Raw genomic sequence first — 13,122 nt, 5'->3', positions numbered from 1 at the left:
TGGAATTTAGTTTTACATTGCTGTTTTCTTTCTGTTGATAGATATGAGATCCTCACGCCCAACGCTATCCCCAAGGGCTTCATGGATGGGAAACAAGCTTGCGAGAGAATGGTAATGTGTGTTTGCTATGGTTGGATCAATGCTTCATTGTAAATAAGCTTTTCTAAAAATTGAAATGCATGTGTGTTTCTTTTACAGATTCAAGCCCTTGAGTTGGATCCCAACCTGTTTCGCATTGGACAGAGTAAAATCTTCTTCAGAACCGGTGTTTTGGCACACTTGGAGGAGGAGAGAGATCTGAAGATTACTGATATCATCATTTACTTCCAGTCTGTGTGCCGTGGATACCTTGCACGAAAGTGAGTGACATCAAGTCATGTCTCAATACTGTATGTGTTTGACACGCTAAAATGTGTTTGTCACATGCATCGGCCTGTCAAGATAACAAATTTTGCTGGACGATTATTGTCCCACAAATTATTGCAGATAAACAATATTATTGCAGATAAACTATATTATTGTCAACATTAGTTTTAGAACATTTTTTTCATTCATGTAATAATACTTGGCATAACAATGCAAGTACATTTGGAATGTCACAAAATCGCCACATTGCCAACACTGCTACTGCTGTGTGTGAGCTCATATGCAGCCCTGCGTCTTGTCACTGAGACAAAGAGACTGAGTGACTGACAGTGACTATGTCCGTCTCTGTCAAAACCATTAGATCATATTTATTTGTTGTGCTTGTGAATCCGATTACATTGTGTTTAGTTGAAGCCAGTGGGAAATTATCTAGATGAAACCTGATCTCCTTTCAGCTAAAACCTGCATCGTAGCTGTCCACTCATTGATTTCACAGTTGACAAATGTTGAAGATCCGAGCCCTCTAAGTGCTTTGTATCTAATCTTTAAAGATTGTCATAGACAGCATGATACATTGTTAATGTAGCATATTTCACCCAAAGGGCCTTTGCTAAGAAGCAACAGCAGCTAAGTGCCCTGAAGGTTCTGCAGAGGAACTGTGCTGCCTACCTGAAGCTGCGCCACTGGCAGTGGTGGAGGCTCTTTACCAAGGTAAAAAGAACCATGATGCGGTGTCTATTGTGCATAAACACATCTCTACATCGAAGAATCGCTTGGCAGTTTTGGAGAATTAACATCTTGTCCTCTTTTTTGCTTTTTTGTTACTGCTAGGTAAAGCCTCTGCTGCAGGTGACTAGGCAGGAAGAAGAAATGCAAGCCAAAGATGAGGAGTTGGTAAAAGTGAAGGAAAGACAGCTATTCGTGGAGAATGAGCTTGGGGAGATGGAGAGGAAACACCAACAGGTAGAAATTTCCTGAAATGTTCAAATGGTAAAAAGTATGATAATTAACCTAGTTTCATACAAACTATTTCTTCTGACCAGCTTGTAGAGGAGAAGACCATTCTTGCAGAGCAGCTCCAGGCGGAAACTGAGCTATTTGCAGAGGCTGAAGAGATGAGAGCTCGTCTGGCCTCCAGGAAGCAAGAGCTGGAGGAGATCCTCCATGACTTGGAGTCTCGAGTGGAGGAAGAGGAGGAGAGGAACCAAACTTTGCAGAATGAGAAAAAGAAAATGCAATCACACATTCAGGTTTGTCTTCATGCGGCATCAGACCCATATCATGTCTAGCTTAATTGCTGCTAATTTGTTGTGGATTTGCCACAGGACCTGGAGGAGCAGCTTGATGAGGAGGAAGCTGCAAGACAGAAGCTACAGCTGGACAAAGTCACAGCAGAGGCAAAAATCAAGAAATTAGAAGAAGACATTGTGTTACTTGAGGACCAGAATTCCAAATTCCACAAGGTAAGAGGTCATTTGAATCATTTAAATGTGTTTTTTTTTAAGTGGCAGATTTCATGCATTATTTGCAAAGAATATTATGGAAGGTTACAACAGTGATAGCAGTCTTGAAAGCCTTTCAATGTTAAAAAAACAAGGTGTTACATGCCACAGTTTGGATAAAGCTTTATTTTGTTTCTCATAGGAAAAGAAGCTATTGGAGGACCGGATCAATGAAGCGACTACTTTGCTGACAGAGGAGGAGGAGAAAGCAAAGAACCTTGGCAAACTCAAGAACAAGCAGGAGATGATGATGGTGGATTTGGAGGGTAAGAGGCTATGTTTACACAGTCAGCATTCTGGCAGTTTTTTCTGGCATATTTCAATAAAGTTGCAACCCTGCATACCAGCACATAAGCTGTTTAGTGACTTCAGATCTTTAACTGGGGGACTTGGGGAATTCATTGACCCATTCTGAGGCCCAGTTCTGGAATGACACTCTGTAACATTTTATCATTGAAGATTATTTCCAACCACTAACTGTAAATGTGTGTTTAGAAATAGTGCTGACGCCATGTGTTGTACATTCAAGGCTTTTGCACCTTCTTTCAGAGCGTTTGAAGAAGGAAGAGAAAACGCGCCAAGAACTGGAGAAGGCCAAACGCAAACTGGACGCAGAGACCACAGACCTGCAGGATCAGATCGCAGAGGTCCAGGCACAGATCGAAGAACTGAAGATTCAAGTGGCTAAGAAGGAAGAAGAGCTACAGGCGTCCTTGGCCAGGTAAGCCAGGGTCTGAGCATAAACGCACACACATACAACCACCCTGTATCCCCCTACCTTTCTGTCACTACAATTCTTGCCTGCTCACAGGGTTTTTACACCTGAAATAATAAAAATAATCTCCAGAAAAGCATTGTACAATTTTCGTATCAATACAATAAACTCTGAGTCTTAAAAAGTTAAAAAACATATTTACCACCAGATGAAATAAATGTTAGTGAAAAAGCAGTTAAAAGTATATTTGTGGCATAAATGTGAATTTTACTATATTAGTATATTAAAAGTATACCGTTCTCCGATCAGGACTGATGAGGAGATGGCCCAAAAGAACAACGCTCTCAAGCAGATTCGAGAGCTGCAGGCACAACTTGCTGAGCTCCACGAGGATCTGGAGTCAGAGAAAATATGTCGAAGTAAAGCCGAAAAACTGAAAAGGGACCTAAGCGAGGAGCTTGAGGCTTTGAAGACGGAGCTGGAGGACACGTTGGACACCACAGCAGCTCAGCAGGAACTCAGGTACGTAAATAAGCAGATATATCATTGTAACAAGGTGTCCTTCCTGTCTAACTTAGACTTTTCTTTGCCCAAACGCAAGGACCAAACGAGAGCAAGAAGTGGCTGAGCTGAAGAAGGCGATTGATGAGGAGACTAAAAACCACGAGGCTCAGATCCAGGAAATGAGGCAGAGGCACAGCATGGCCCTGGAGGAACTGTCTGAACAACTGGAACAGGCTAAGAGAGTGAGAGATGGGCATTAGACAAACTGGATTCTAGCTCATGTGGTTGTGTTGTGTTTCTCCGTCAAAAAGACACTCAACTCTTTTACATCGGTGTTTCTGCAGTTCAAAGCCAGTTTGGAAAAGAACAAGCAAAGCCTGGAGAATGACAACAAAGAAATGGTCTGCGAGGTTAAAATGCTGCAGCAAACCAAGAGCGAGTCTGAACACAAGAGGAAGAAGCTGGAGGGCCAGCTACAGGAGTTCACGACCAGAGCCACGGAGATGGAGCGGGCCAAAGGGGAGTTGGCTGATCGGTCCCATAAACTCCAGGTAAACATCACTACTTAAACATCAATACCACTGTTTTCTTATGGGATTATATATTTGATTCACTTTTTGACCATATTTGACATCCTCTCCTAGTTGGAGCTAGACAATGTGACGGCTCTACTGGAGGATGCGGAGAAGAAGGGCATCAAACTTACCAAGGATGCTGACAACCTGGGAAGCCAGCTGCAGGATGCACATGTATGAGCCACTGCATCATCAAATATCACCTTCTGTTTAGACAGAATTATGTATATATTATTACATGTCAAGTCTGGTTTGATGGGGATTTTCTGGTTATGTTCAATGCTGTATATCGTCCGTCGCTGCATAGACCTCCAAAGGTTAAATTTTACACCTCCAGAACCACCTTATATATTTCTCATCATACTTGAGTGCACTCTAAGTACAGAGTGGGTCCACTCATGTAGCTGGACTGAATGATTATAGCATGCTGAAAACTTTCAAAGTGGATTTGAAGTGGAAAAATATCGACCGGCATTCAGAAGGTATAGTAACTGCACTCCAGCTGCATTCTAAATATTGTTACAGTACTTTACTTCCGCAATGCCAGTTTGCTGGGTGGCTTTATGTTAAATATATTCATATATTTGTGTCGTCAAATAAGTATTTCAGGACTCTGCGGCCCCCTGGCTGAGTATGCTAGGGTTTCATGAAAGGGAATTTATCTTCAACTATGTTTGTTTTGCTGCAGGAGTTACTACAGGAGGAGACACGGCAGAAGCTAAACCTGGGCAGCAGAGTGCGTCAACTGGAGGATGAGAAGAACACTTTGCTGGAGCAACAGGAGGAGGAGGAAGAGGCCAGACGAAATCTGGAGAAGCAGCTGCTGACTGCTCATGCTCAGGTATGAGGTTAAAGGGTTTAAGTGTCTCAGCAGCATAAATTCAGAGTGTTCCTTACATCCTGTAGTTGAGTGAGACAAAGAAAAAGCTGGAGGAGGATGTGGGAGCCATGGAGGGCCTGGAGGAGGCGAAGAGAAAACTCCAGAAGGACATGGAGCTGACTAACCAGCGTCTGGAGGAGAAGTCTATGACCATGGACAAAATGGAGAAAACCAAAAACAGACTGCAGCAGGAGCTAGATGACCTGATGGTGGACCTTGACCACCAGAGGCAGATCGTCTCCAACCTGGAGAAGAAGCAGAAAAAGTTTGACCAGGTTTTTGCAATCACCTAATATGTTTTATTAGATATCTACGCCTGTCTGACTGTCATCTCTGCTTTGTGTACCAACAGATGCTGGCTGAGGAGAAGACCATCTCAGCCCGTTATGCCGAGGAGCGTGACCGTGCGGAGGCGGAAGCCAGAGAGAAGGATACCAAGGCCCTGTCCATGGCCAGAGCTTTGGAGGAGGCTCTTGAGGCCAAGGAGGAGCTTGAGAGGTTCAACAAGCAGCTCCGTGCTGAAATGGAGGACCTGATGAGTTCAAAGGATGATGTAGGGAAAAATGTGAGTGACCTTGGAACTCTTCAAATTCAGAGGCTTCAGGTCGACCCACATGTTCAGTTCAAACATTTTTTTCATAAAACACAGAAAAATCTTACATATATGTATCTCTGACCGATGTATTGCTAAGAACAGTATATTTCTAATAAACTAGTCCTTGCAGTAGATCCAGCTGTGTTCTTGTCATCATGAGTGATGCTGTTGCTGCTCACAGGTCCATGAACTGGAGAAGTCCAAGCGTACGCTAGAACAACAGGTGGAGGAAATGCGAACCCAACTGGAGGAGCTAGAGGACGAGCTGCAGGCCACAGAAGATGCCAAACTGCGTCTGGAGGTTAACATGCAGGCCATGAAGGCTCAGTTTGACCGAGACCTGCAGGCCAGAGACGAGCAGGGCGACGAGAAGAAGAGGGCATTGGTCAAACAGGTATTTTATTTTTTACATCTGTCCTGTCTTACAGTAAAACGTAGGTGTGGGTTTAACATGACATGTTCTATGTTGATGTATCATCAGGTGCGTGAAATGGAGGTGGAGTTGGAGGATGAGAGGAAGCAGAGAACGCTGGCTGTGGCCTCCAAGAAGAAGCTAGAGATGGACCTCAACGAGCTGGAAGGGCAAATAGAAACAGCCAACAAAGGCAGGGACGAGGCCATCAAACAGCTTAAAAAACTACAGGTACACACACACACGCACACATGCACAGTAAGTCCTCCATCTTTTATAGCTTGGTGTGTTCATCCACTTTTACTTGTGTGCTACTGCAGGCTCAGATGAAGGACTACCAGAGGGAGCTGGAGGAGGCTCGAGCCTCCAGGGACGAGATCTTCACACAGTCCAAAGAAAACGAGAAAAAACTCAAGAGCCTTGAAGCTGAAATCTTACAGCTGCAAGAGGTAGATGATTGACATTTAGCATTATTTCATTTCCCATAACAAATCATGTGTCCCGTTAACCATAAAGGTAAGCAAAATGTAAACATTTTTTACTGCCAAAAATGTTGGCCTTATTAGCACCATTTCCTATGTGACCACTGGATGCTGTAACAATTCTATATTCATCATATACACTTTTCATCTTTGCCTTTGCTGTTCCCAAAACACAAGTCGCTGAGCTAAAATTTTGCTAAAATGGTGGAATGATGTCGACATAACCGATATCAAAACCAACCACTGCTTGCGCATTTACTTGACTTTGGCAAGAGACACAAGGAGAATGCATAATAATAATAAATGTAGTTTATTTACTTGCATCTGTGCATAGTTTTAATTGGATTCTTCTGTTTACTTGATATCAACAAATCAGCATGGCCTAACAAAGATGTGCCGTTTTTTTTTCTACCCGACACAGGATCACGCAGCATCTGAGAGAGCCCGTCGACATGCTGAACAGGAGCGAGACGAACTGGCTGATGAGATCTCCAACAGCACCTCTGGGAAGTCAGTACTCCTGCCTCCTGTCTGGTTGTTGATGTCTTCTACAAGCCGCCATGATGGGAGTTTGACATCCACATTTTGTTTTGTCAGGTCTATGCTGCTGGAAGAAAAGAGGAGGCTGGAAGCTCGCATTGCGCAGCTGGAGGAGGAGCTGGAGGAGGAGCAGGGTAACATGGAGCTACTCAATGACCGCCTCAGGAAGAGCACACTGCAGGTTGGCTCACCTTCACCTACAGAACATGTGCTGTTAGCTTGTAGCAATAAAGTCCTAATATTACAAGAATACGTTCAATCACACAAACATAATAGAAATTGTGTTCATGAAAGTAATATAATACAAGAAAAATAATAATAAGAAAAAAATAATAATAAGTGATAATATTACATAAATCAATTAAATTACTAATTTAATTTAGTTGAAATATTGCAAGAACAAAATCATGTGTTTATGAAATGTAATGCAAAGAAAGTTGTAATTGTAAGAGTAAACTCCTAAAATTATAAGAATATGCTGACACAATATTCCAAGAGTAAAGTATTTGTATGCAAAAATTAGGTTCTAATTCAAGAAAAAAAGAATAATATTACAAGAATATGTTGACACAAAATAGTCAAAATATTGCAAAGAGTAAAGTAAATAAAAAGTAAATAGAAAGAATAAAGTCCAAAAGTTACTACTACTAATGTAGTTGCAATGTTGCAAAAATAAAACCATAATTATGCTTTTAAAATTACAATATAATCTAATACAGTTATTCCCAAAGTGTGGGCCGCGGCCCCCTGGTGGGCCGTGGTGGTACTGCAGGTGGGCCATTTTATAGATTTTCAAGTCGGCCCTGATTTGGTAAAGTTGGGAACCCCGGATTATGATTTTGAATATGATTTTTTTTTCCAGGATTAAAGTCCTAATATTACAACAATAAGTTACTATCAATTCCGGTGTATAAGTCGCTACTTTTTTCTTAATATTTGAACTCTACTGCTTATACAGCAATTTATGTTAAACTTATGTTAACATTTATGATGAACTCGTTAGACTGTGTCGCTTACAAGTTAGCGAGGAAATGCTAGCTTTTTTGGAAATCACAGGAGGTCATTATAGTTTAACAACATAACAGTCTGACTCATGGTGTTAGGGTTACATTCATACTACATTCATCACACAGTAACTTAACACTCAAAAATGTCTACATACAAATATACAAACATGTTCCTATATGACTTTGAAATAAAAACGACCCAACATTTTAAAGTTTTCCCATAAGGCATTGCATCTGAGCAATGCATTCATTGGAGCACTGCAATGACGTCAGCTTTCCTCTGGGCTTGCTTGGGGTACTTTGGCTCCCTCTGGTGTAAAGAAGCAGCATTGCAGCACCATAATTCTATGCTTTCTATGCTGGTCCAATGAAATGGTTTTCTCAAAACGAAATGCATTATGGGAGAAGTGTTTTTTTTTTTCATATTAAATGATGAGTCACTCACTTTTGCTTGTAAAATGACAGGAATAACATCATAATACTGCAGGATTTAAGATGCTTGTAAAACTACAAGAAGAAGTAAAATTATGCTAATTGAGTCTAATACTGCAAAAATAAAGTCATACCCTTTTTGCATAATACTTGAAGAAATAGGTTGTTATATTACAAGATAATGTTGAACAAAATGTTCCAAATAAAATAATATATTTGCAGTTTTACAGCACGCTGTAGTACTACAAGTCAAAAAGTGGCGATATTCCAAGCATGAGCGTGTTAAGATGATGCCTGTTTGACTTCCTGGCTGTTTGTTCAGGTGGACACCCTGAACACTGAGCTGGCAGGAGAACGTGGCGTCGCCCAGAAGAGCGAGAACGCTCGGCAACAGATGGAGCGGCAGAACAAGGTCTTGGAGTCCTTACAGCCCAACAGACAAGTTCATGTTGTGTCAGTGGCCTCGCTTCATACATAAAGTTGCATTTCACCACCACAGGAGTTAAAGGCCAAGCTGGCGGAGCTGGAGGGGGCTGTCAAGTCCAAGTTCAAGGCCTCCATCACGGCCCTGGAAGCCAAGATCCTGCAGCTGGAGGAGCAGCTGGAGCAGGAAACAAAGTACGCGTTCATGTTGACACAACAAGTGAGATACATCATGAAGTACTCCTCTTAACTCCATGTGTTCTCCTCTGTCTTCAGAGAGAGAGGCGCGGCCAATAAGATTGTTCGGCGTACGGAGAAGAAACTGAAGGAAGTGATGATGCAGGTGGAAGATGAACGTCGTCATGCCGACCAGTACAAAGAGCAGGTGAGAGGGATACCAGGACTGAAGATACTTCTTTTTTCCATTCAATGCGATGGTGGTGATGGTGTGTGTCCTGTCCAGGTGGACAAAGCCAACTCTCGCATGAAGCAGCTGAAACGTCAACTGGAGGAGGCGGAGGAAGAGGCCACCAAGGCCAACGCCTCCCGCAGGAAGCTGCAGAGAGAGCTGGATGACGCCACTGAAGCTAGCGAGGGCCTCAGCCGTGAGGTCAGCAGCCTCAAGAGCCGCCTCAGGTAGGAAGACAACACACTCACTAAAGCAGGGGTCTCAAACTCAATTTACTTGGGGGCCACATCAGGTTTTACAAAAAAAAAAAAAAACGCATTTATTGAAACCAAAAAAATTTAAAAAAAACTTAGCTTTGGTTCCAATTTTCTACAAGAAAAGCTCTGATAAAACATTCCACTGTTCTCAAATATCTTACTTTTTATTTTTCTACACAAAATAAGATGAAAAATAAATAAACAAGTCAAGAATAAAGAAAATCAATCAATCAGTAATAAATAAATATAATAATAAAACGGCAAATAATAAAAACTTAAGAAACCACATATAGTTGGTGGGTAGACAAATTATTTTTTTCAGATTAAAATGAACAAAGCATTATTAGAGCCCTGTAGACATGACAAAACACGACTATAGTCACATTTATACTCTTTTTATTTACAACATATTGCGCAACTGCAGGGTCTTGAGACACATGCTAACTCGCAAACTAGAGAGCTAGCGACCTAAATGGTAGCCTTCAAGTTATATCCTTTAAACTTAAATTATCAAAAACTTACCACTTCCACACGGATAGGGAGGATAACTATTAACAGTTATTTAACCTTTAACATGAACATTAATCAAACGTAATAATTTTTTCTGGGTACATGATACCATACAGCATCCATATCAAACTTGCGCGGGCCGCACTAACATTAAACTTTCATATCAAGGCTGGGGCCTCAAACTAGTGTCCTGCGAGCCACATTTGGCCCGCGGGCCGCGTGTTTGAGACCGCTGCAATAAAGTGATCGGTAAAAGTACTGTTACAATGCCAAAGTTATTGATGGATGAACGTCATTTTTTGCTTATTGTCATACACTCTTACTAGCTATTTTTCTCGACATCATTATATTTCTACAACCAAATATGTCAAACATATTAGTTCATGTAAAACACTGACATTCCATGCTGCTCCCTCCGAACTACCTGATTATTCCTCATCCGTGCAATCCATGAATGCAGGGAAACGCTACTTCTTCTTTTATTATTACTTACATTGTATGTGCACTGAAACACAAGCCTTTTTTAATCTTGTTGCGATTATGCTATTCTATGAGATGAGATGAGATGAGACAAGATGCTTTTTTCCCATGACTGTATGTTGCCATCTTTTGGCCAAAGCACATCCAGCATTAGCAAGTGCTAAGTTTTGTCCCTGTCTACTTGATGCAGGCGAGGCGGACCAGTCAGCAGCTTCTCCAGCCGCTCCGGCCATCACAACATCAACGTGGACGGCACCTCCATCGACAGATCGGATGATGACGCCGACAGTCGCACCAGCGACTTCAACGACACCAACGTGGAGTAAAAGGCGTCCGCATCGCTTTTCCGCACGGTCACTCCTCCAACACATTCTTTTTAAAGACAGGAAGCAGTGAAGCCGGGTGGCAACACCACTACCACTACTCTCTCCTTTTTTTAATTTTTTTTAATTTTGGAATTCTACCCCCCCATCTTTGGATGTGACACTTCCGGAGCCCAACGGACAACTCAGCTCCTTCCTCATGTATTCTTACTGTAGGTACAAAAAAAAGCTGACACTTCCTCTGTGACCTTCTGACCAACACTAATGTCTTAGTGCAAAGGACTGAATGTCACGTGTACTATTATTAATAATACTATTATTATTACTGTGAAAACAATGCTCATCTCAACATATGGCTGCTTGACATGCAATGCACGCATTGGGAGAAGAAATGGAACATGACGTCTGACTGCATCACTGCCCCCTTTGTTGCTCTTCTATAATCCAAAAACACATTTGACAACCAATATTTAGTTCTGATGCCTGTAAAGTTCACATCATCTACCCACTGCACCTTTAAAAGGACCTGTGCAGAACCACCATGGCTGTCTGCAGACTCTCTCAACACCTAGGTTTTTTTTTAAGTGCCTTAGACACTAAATAAGACCAGAAATGGGCAACGATTTTGTTACTTCAAAACGATATCCAACACTTATGTATTTATTTTTTTGCTGTGCTGCATATCATCTGTGACGTGTACCTCCATTGTTCAAAAAGCTCTTCGGGTCCAAGTCGGTATGTCAGTAAGTCTCCAAAAATCATTATTATTTGGACATTTGGTTGGAAGCTTTAACATCCTGGAGTAGTTTCATTCATTAACTTCCTATTATTATTATTATTATTGTTGTTATTATTATTATTATTATCCAGCTGGCTGTTGACAAAAGCAGGCATTCCACTACACAAATACCCCCATCTTATTTCTTGTATCTGGATTTAGAGACAGTAATATTTTTTTTTGTTTTTGTTTTGTTTTTTAAGGAAAATAAAGCATATTCATTGTAACTTTGTTGGTTTTTCATTTGTCCCTTCATGACCTGTATTTTTTTTTTGTGTGGTGATTTTCCAAGCTGATTTTCAATGTTTGCATACAACAAGAAAAATGAAGCGCTTGAAAATGTTTAGAGCCAAAAATGAATGAGGAATGAATTCTTAATTGAGCCACCTAATAGGTGTGGCATATCAGGATGCTCATTAGACCTTAGGTTGTGCAGCTTAACTGTAACTGTGGTATCAGACATTATCTGATCTCTGATACTACCTTTTGCCTCAAATATCTGACCACTTTCTGTGTATCAGTGATGCTGCACACAGAATGCCCTCTGCAGACTAGAAGATCATGGAAAAGTTGATTTATTTCTGTAATTCTATTCAAAAAGTTGAACTTTGATAAGACATAGATAAGAGATTTAGGCCCCACAATTTAAAGTTATTTCTTGATTTTTACATAATTTGGGCTTCCAGCTCATAAAACCCATGAAAACAAGATTTCAACCAAATTACAAAACTGAAGAAATCCCAATGCATCTCTCACTTTTTGAAAGAAAAAGGAAATAAATACATCAACACAATCAAAATATTTTCAAAATGATATAAACTCTGCTTTCTTAAATCCAAACCCGTTTTTCCTGCTAAAACTGAGAGATAAATGGTGATTTCTTCATGGTATTCTACATATTTTTTTACTTGTTTGTGGGAGTTGTAAAAAACAAATATTGTAAGTACTTGCCATTGGCTCAACTGTGGGCCCTGGATCTATAGTCTGTGAAAGTTGAACTTTTAGAATGGAATTGCGTAAATAAATAAAGTCTCCCATGATATCCCAATGTTTTGAGTCAGCATATGGTTGGAGTCTTGTACATGTATTTTTAACCTTGTCACAAATAGTCAAGTTGACGTACATCTCTTTCAAGGAATGTACTGTATATAATTGCTGTATAGTCAGAATCTTCATGAGGCATTCGGTGTCCCAAGTCTGTAGTAATGTGATGATCCAACCTCGATATAAAGCTGTCTGCTACAGTTCTCCATCAATTGTGTTCCATGTCCATTGCCATACTATTAACATCGTATACACGATACGATACTGTACACCGATCCAGAGCATACCAAACAAGCTAACTTCACATTACAACTAGCCTTTTATTGTAGCCAGCCAAAAAATTTTGCTTATGTTTATGAAAAATGGGAGCAAAAACAAGGGTTGTGTTTACATTTTTAGTGTATTTATGCATATATAAACACAAAATATATACATGTATATATACAGTATATACTCTATACAGATGTGTTTGTGGCCTTATATACAGTATGTGTACGCATATATATATATATATATATATAGTATAAACACTAACCTGAACATAACACTACCTTTACCGAACTGTAGCATTTAGTAAGAGTCATCACAGTAACCATCTCTTTAGTTTTAATTCCAGATTTGACACAACAACAAAAATAAATAACATGAAGCCAAGGGCTGTGGTAGCGAACTTGTGTCCAAAAAAATATTAGAATAAAAATGTCAAACAGATGAAAACCCCATAAAATGAGACAGATCAGCCTTGAGTCATACGAGTTGTCATAAGAACCACCTGCTTTTCTTTTATTCCGTATTTGACACACAGGAGGAGAAAGAAAAATTAAAAAAAAAAATCAAATGAAGCCACCAGTTCACATCAAAATGTCTAACTCCACCTCCCCCCCATCC

At 40.6% G+C, this 13,122-nt stretch overlaps 1 protein-coding gene across 2 annotated transcripts in view; it reads left to right on the top strand.

The window, feature by feature from the left end:
* myh10 (myosin, heavy chain 10, non-muscle) overlaps nucleotides 1-11,417 on the top strand; it is a 34,530-nt gene extending 23,113 nt beyond the window's left edge. For both annotated transcript variants that reach the window (XM_058068506.1, XM_058068496.1), the window contains 25 exons: nucleotides 42-111; nucleotides 199-359; nucleotides 969-1,077; nucleotides 1,198-1,329; nucleotides 1,410-1,616; nucleotides 1,692-1,829; nucleotides 2,011-2,134; nucleotides 2,418-2,589; nucleotides 2,893-3,105; nucleotides 3,185-3,329; nucleotides 3,432-3,638; nucleotides 3,732-3,836; nucleotides 4,351-4,503; nucleotides 4,569-4,817; nucleotides 4,895-5,107; nucleotides 5,319-5,531; nucleotides 5,619-5,780; nucleotides 5,870-5,998; nucleotides 6,453-6,541; nucleotides 6,629-6,752; nucleotides 8,333-8,422; nucleotides 8,510-8,628; nucleotides 8,710-8,818; nucleotides 8,897-9,069; nucleotides 10,280-11,417. In XM_058068506.1, coding sequence (XP_057924489.1) covers nucleotides 42-111; nucleotides 199-359; nucleotides 969-1,077; nucleotides 1,198-1,329; nucleotides 1,410-1,616; nucleotides 1,692-1,829; nucleotides 2,011-2,134; nucleotides 2,418-2,589; nucleotides 2,893-3,105; nucleotides 3,185-3,329; nucleotides 3,432-3,638; nucleotides 3,732-3,836; nucleotides 4,351-4,503; nucleotides 4,569-4,817; nucleotides 4,895-5,107; nucleotides 5,319-5,531; nucleotides 5,619-5,780; nucleotides 5,870-5,998; nucleotides 6,453-6,541; nucleotides 6,629-6,752; nucleotides 8,333-8,422; nucleotides 8,510-8,628; nucleotides 8,710-8,818; nucleotides 8,897-9,069; nucleotides 10,280-10,415 — 3,742 coding nt within the window. In that variant the 3' untranslated portion in view covers nucleotides 10,416-11,417. The remainder of the gene's footprint in view (nucleotides 1-41; nucleotides 112-198; nucleotides 360-968; nucleotides 1,078-1,197; nucleotides 1,330-1,409; nucleotides 1,617-1,691; nucleotides 1,830-2,010; nucleotides 2,135-2,417; nucleotides 2,590-2,892; nucleotides 3,106-3,184; nucleotides 3,330-3,431; nucleotides 3,639-3,731; nucleotides 3,837-4,350; nucleotides 4,504-4,568; nucleotides 4,818-4,894; nucleotides 5,108-5,318; nucleotides 5,532-5,618; nucleotides 5,781-5,869; nucleotides 5,999-6,452; nucleotides 6,542-6,628; nucleotides 6,753-8,332; nucleotides 8,423-8,509; nucleotides 8,629-8,709; nucleotides 8,819-8,896; nucleotides 9,070-10,279) is intronic.
* Nucleotides 11,418-13,122: the final 1,705 nt, after the last annotated feature.

The sequence above is a fragment of the Doryrhamphus excisus genome, chromosome 1 (assembly GCF_030265055.1).
Source record: "Doryrhamphus excisus isolate RoL2022-K1 chromosome 1, RoL_Dexc_1.0, whole genome shotgun sequence".
In the NCBI taxonomy this organism is placed as follows: domain Eukaryota; kingdom Metazoa; phylum Chordata; class Actinopteri; order Syngnathiformes; family Syngnathidae; genus Doryrhamphus; species Doryrhamphus excisus.
The sequence above is the reverse complement of the archived record's forward strand: the minus strand, read 5'-3'. Positions and strand labels throughout refer to the sequence as shown.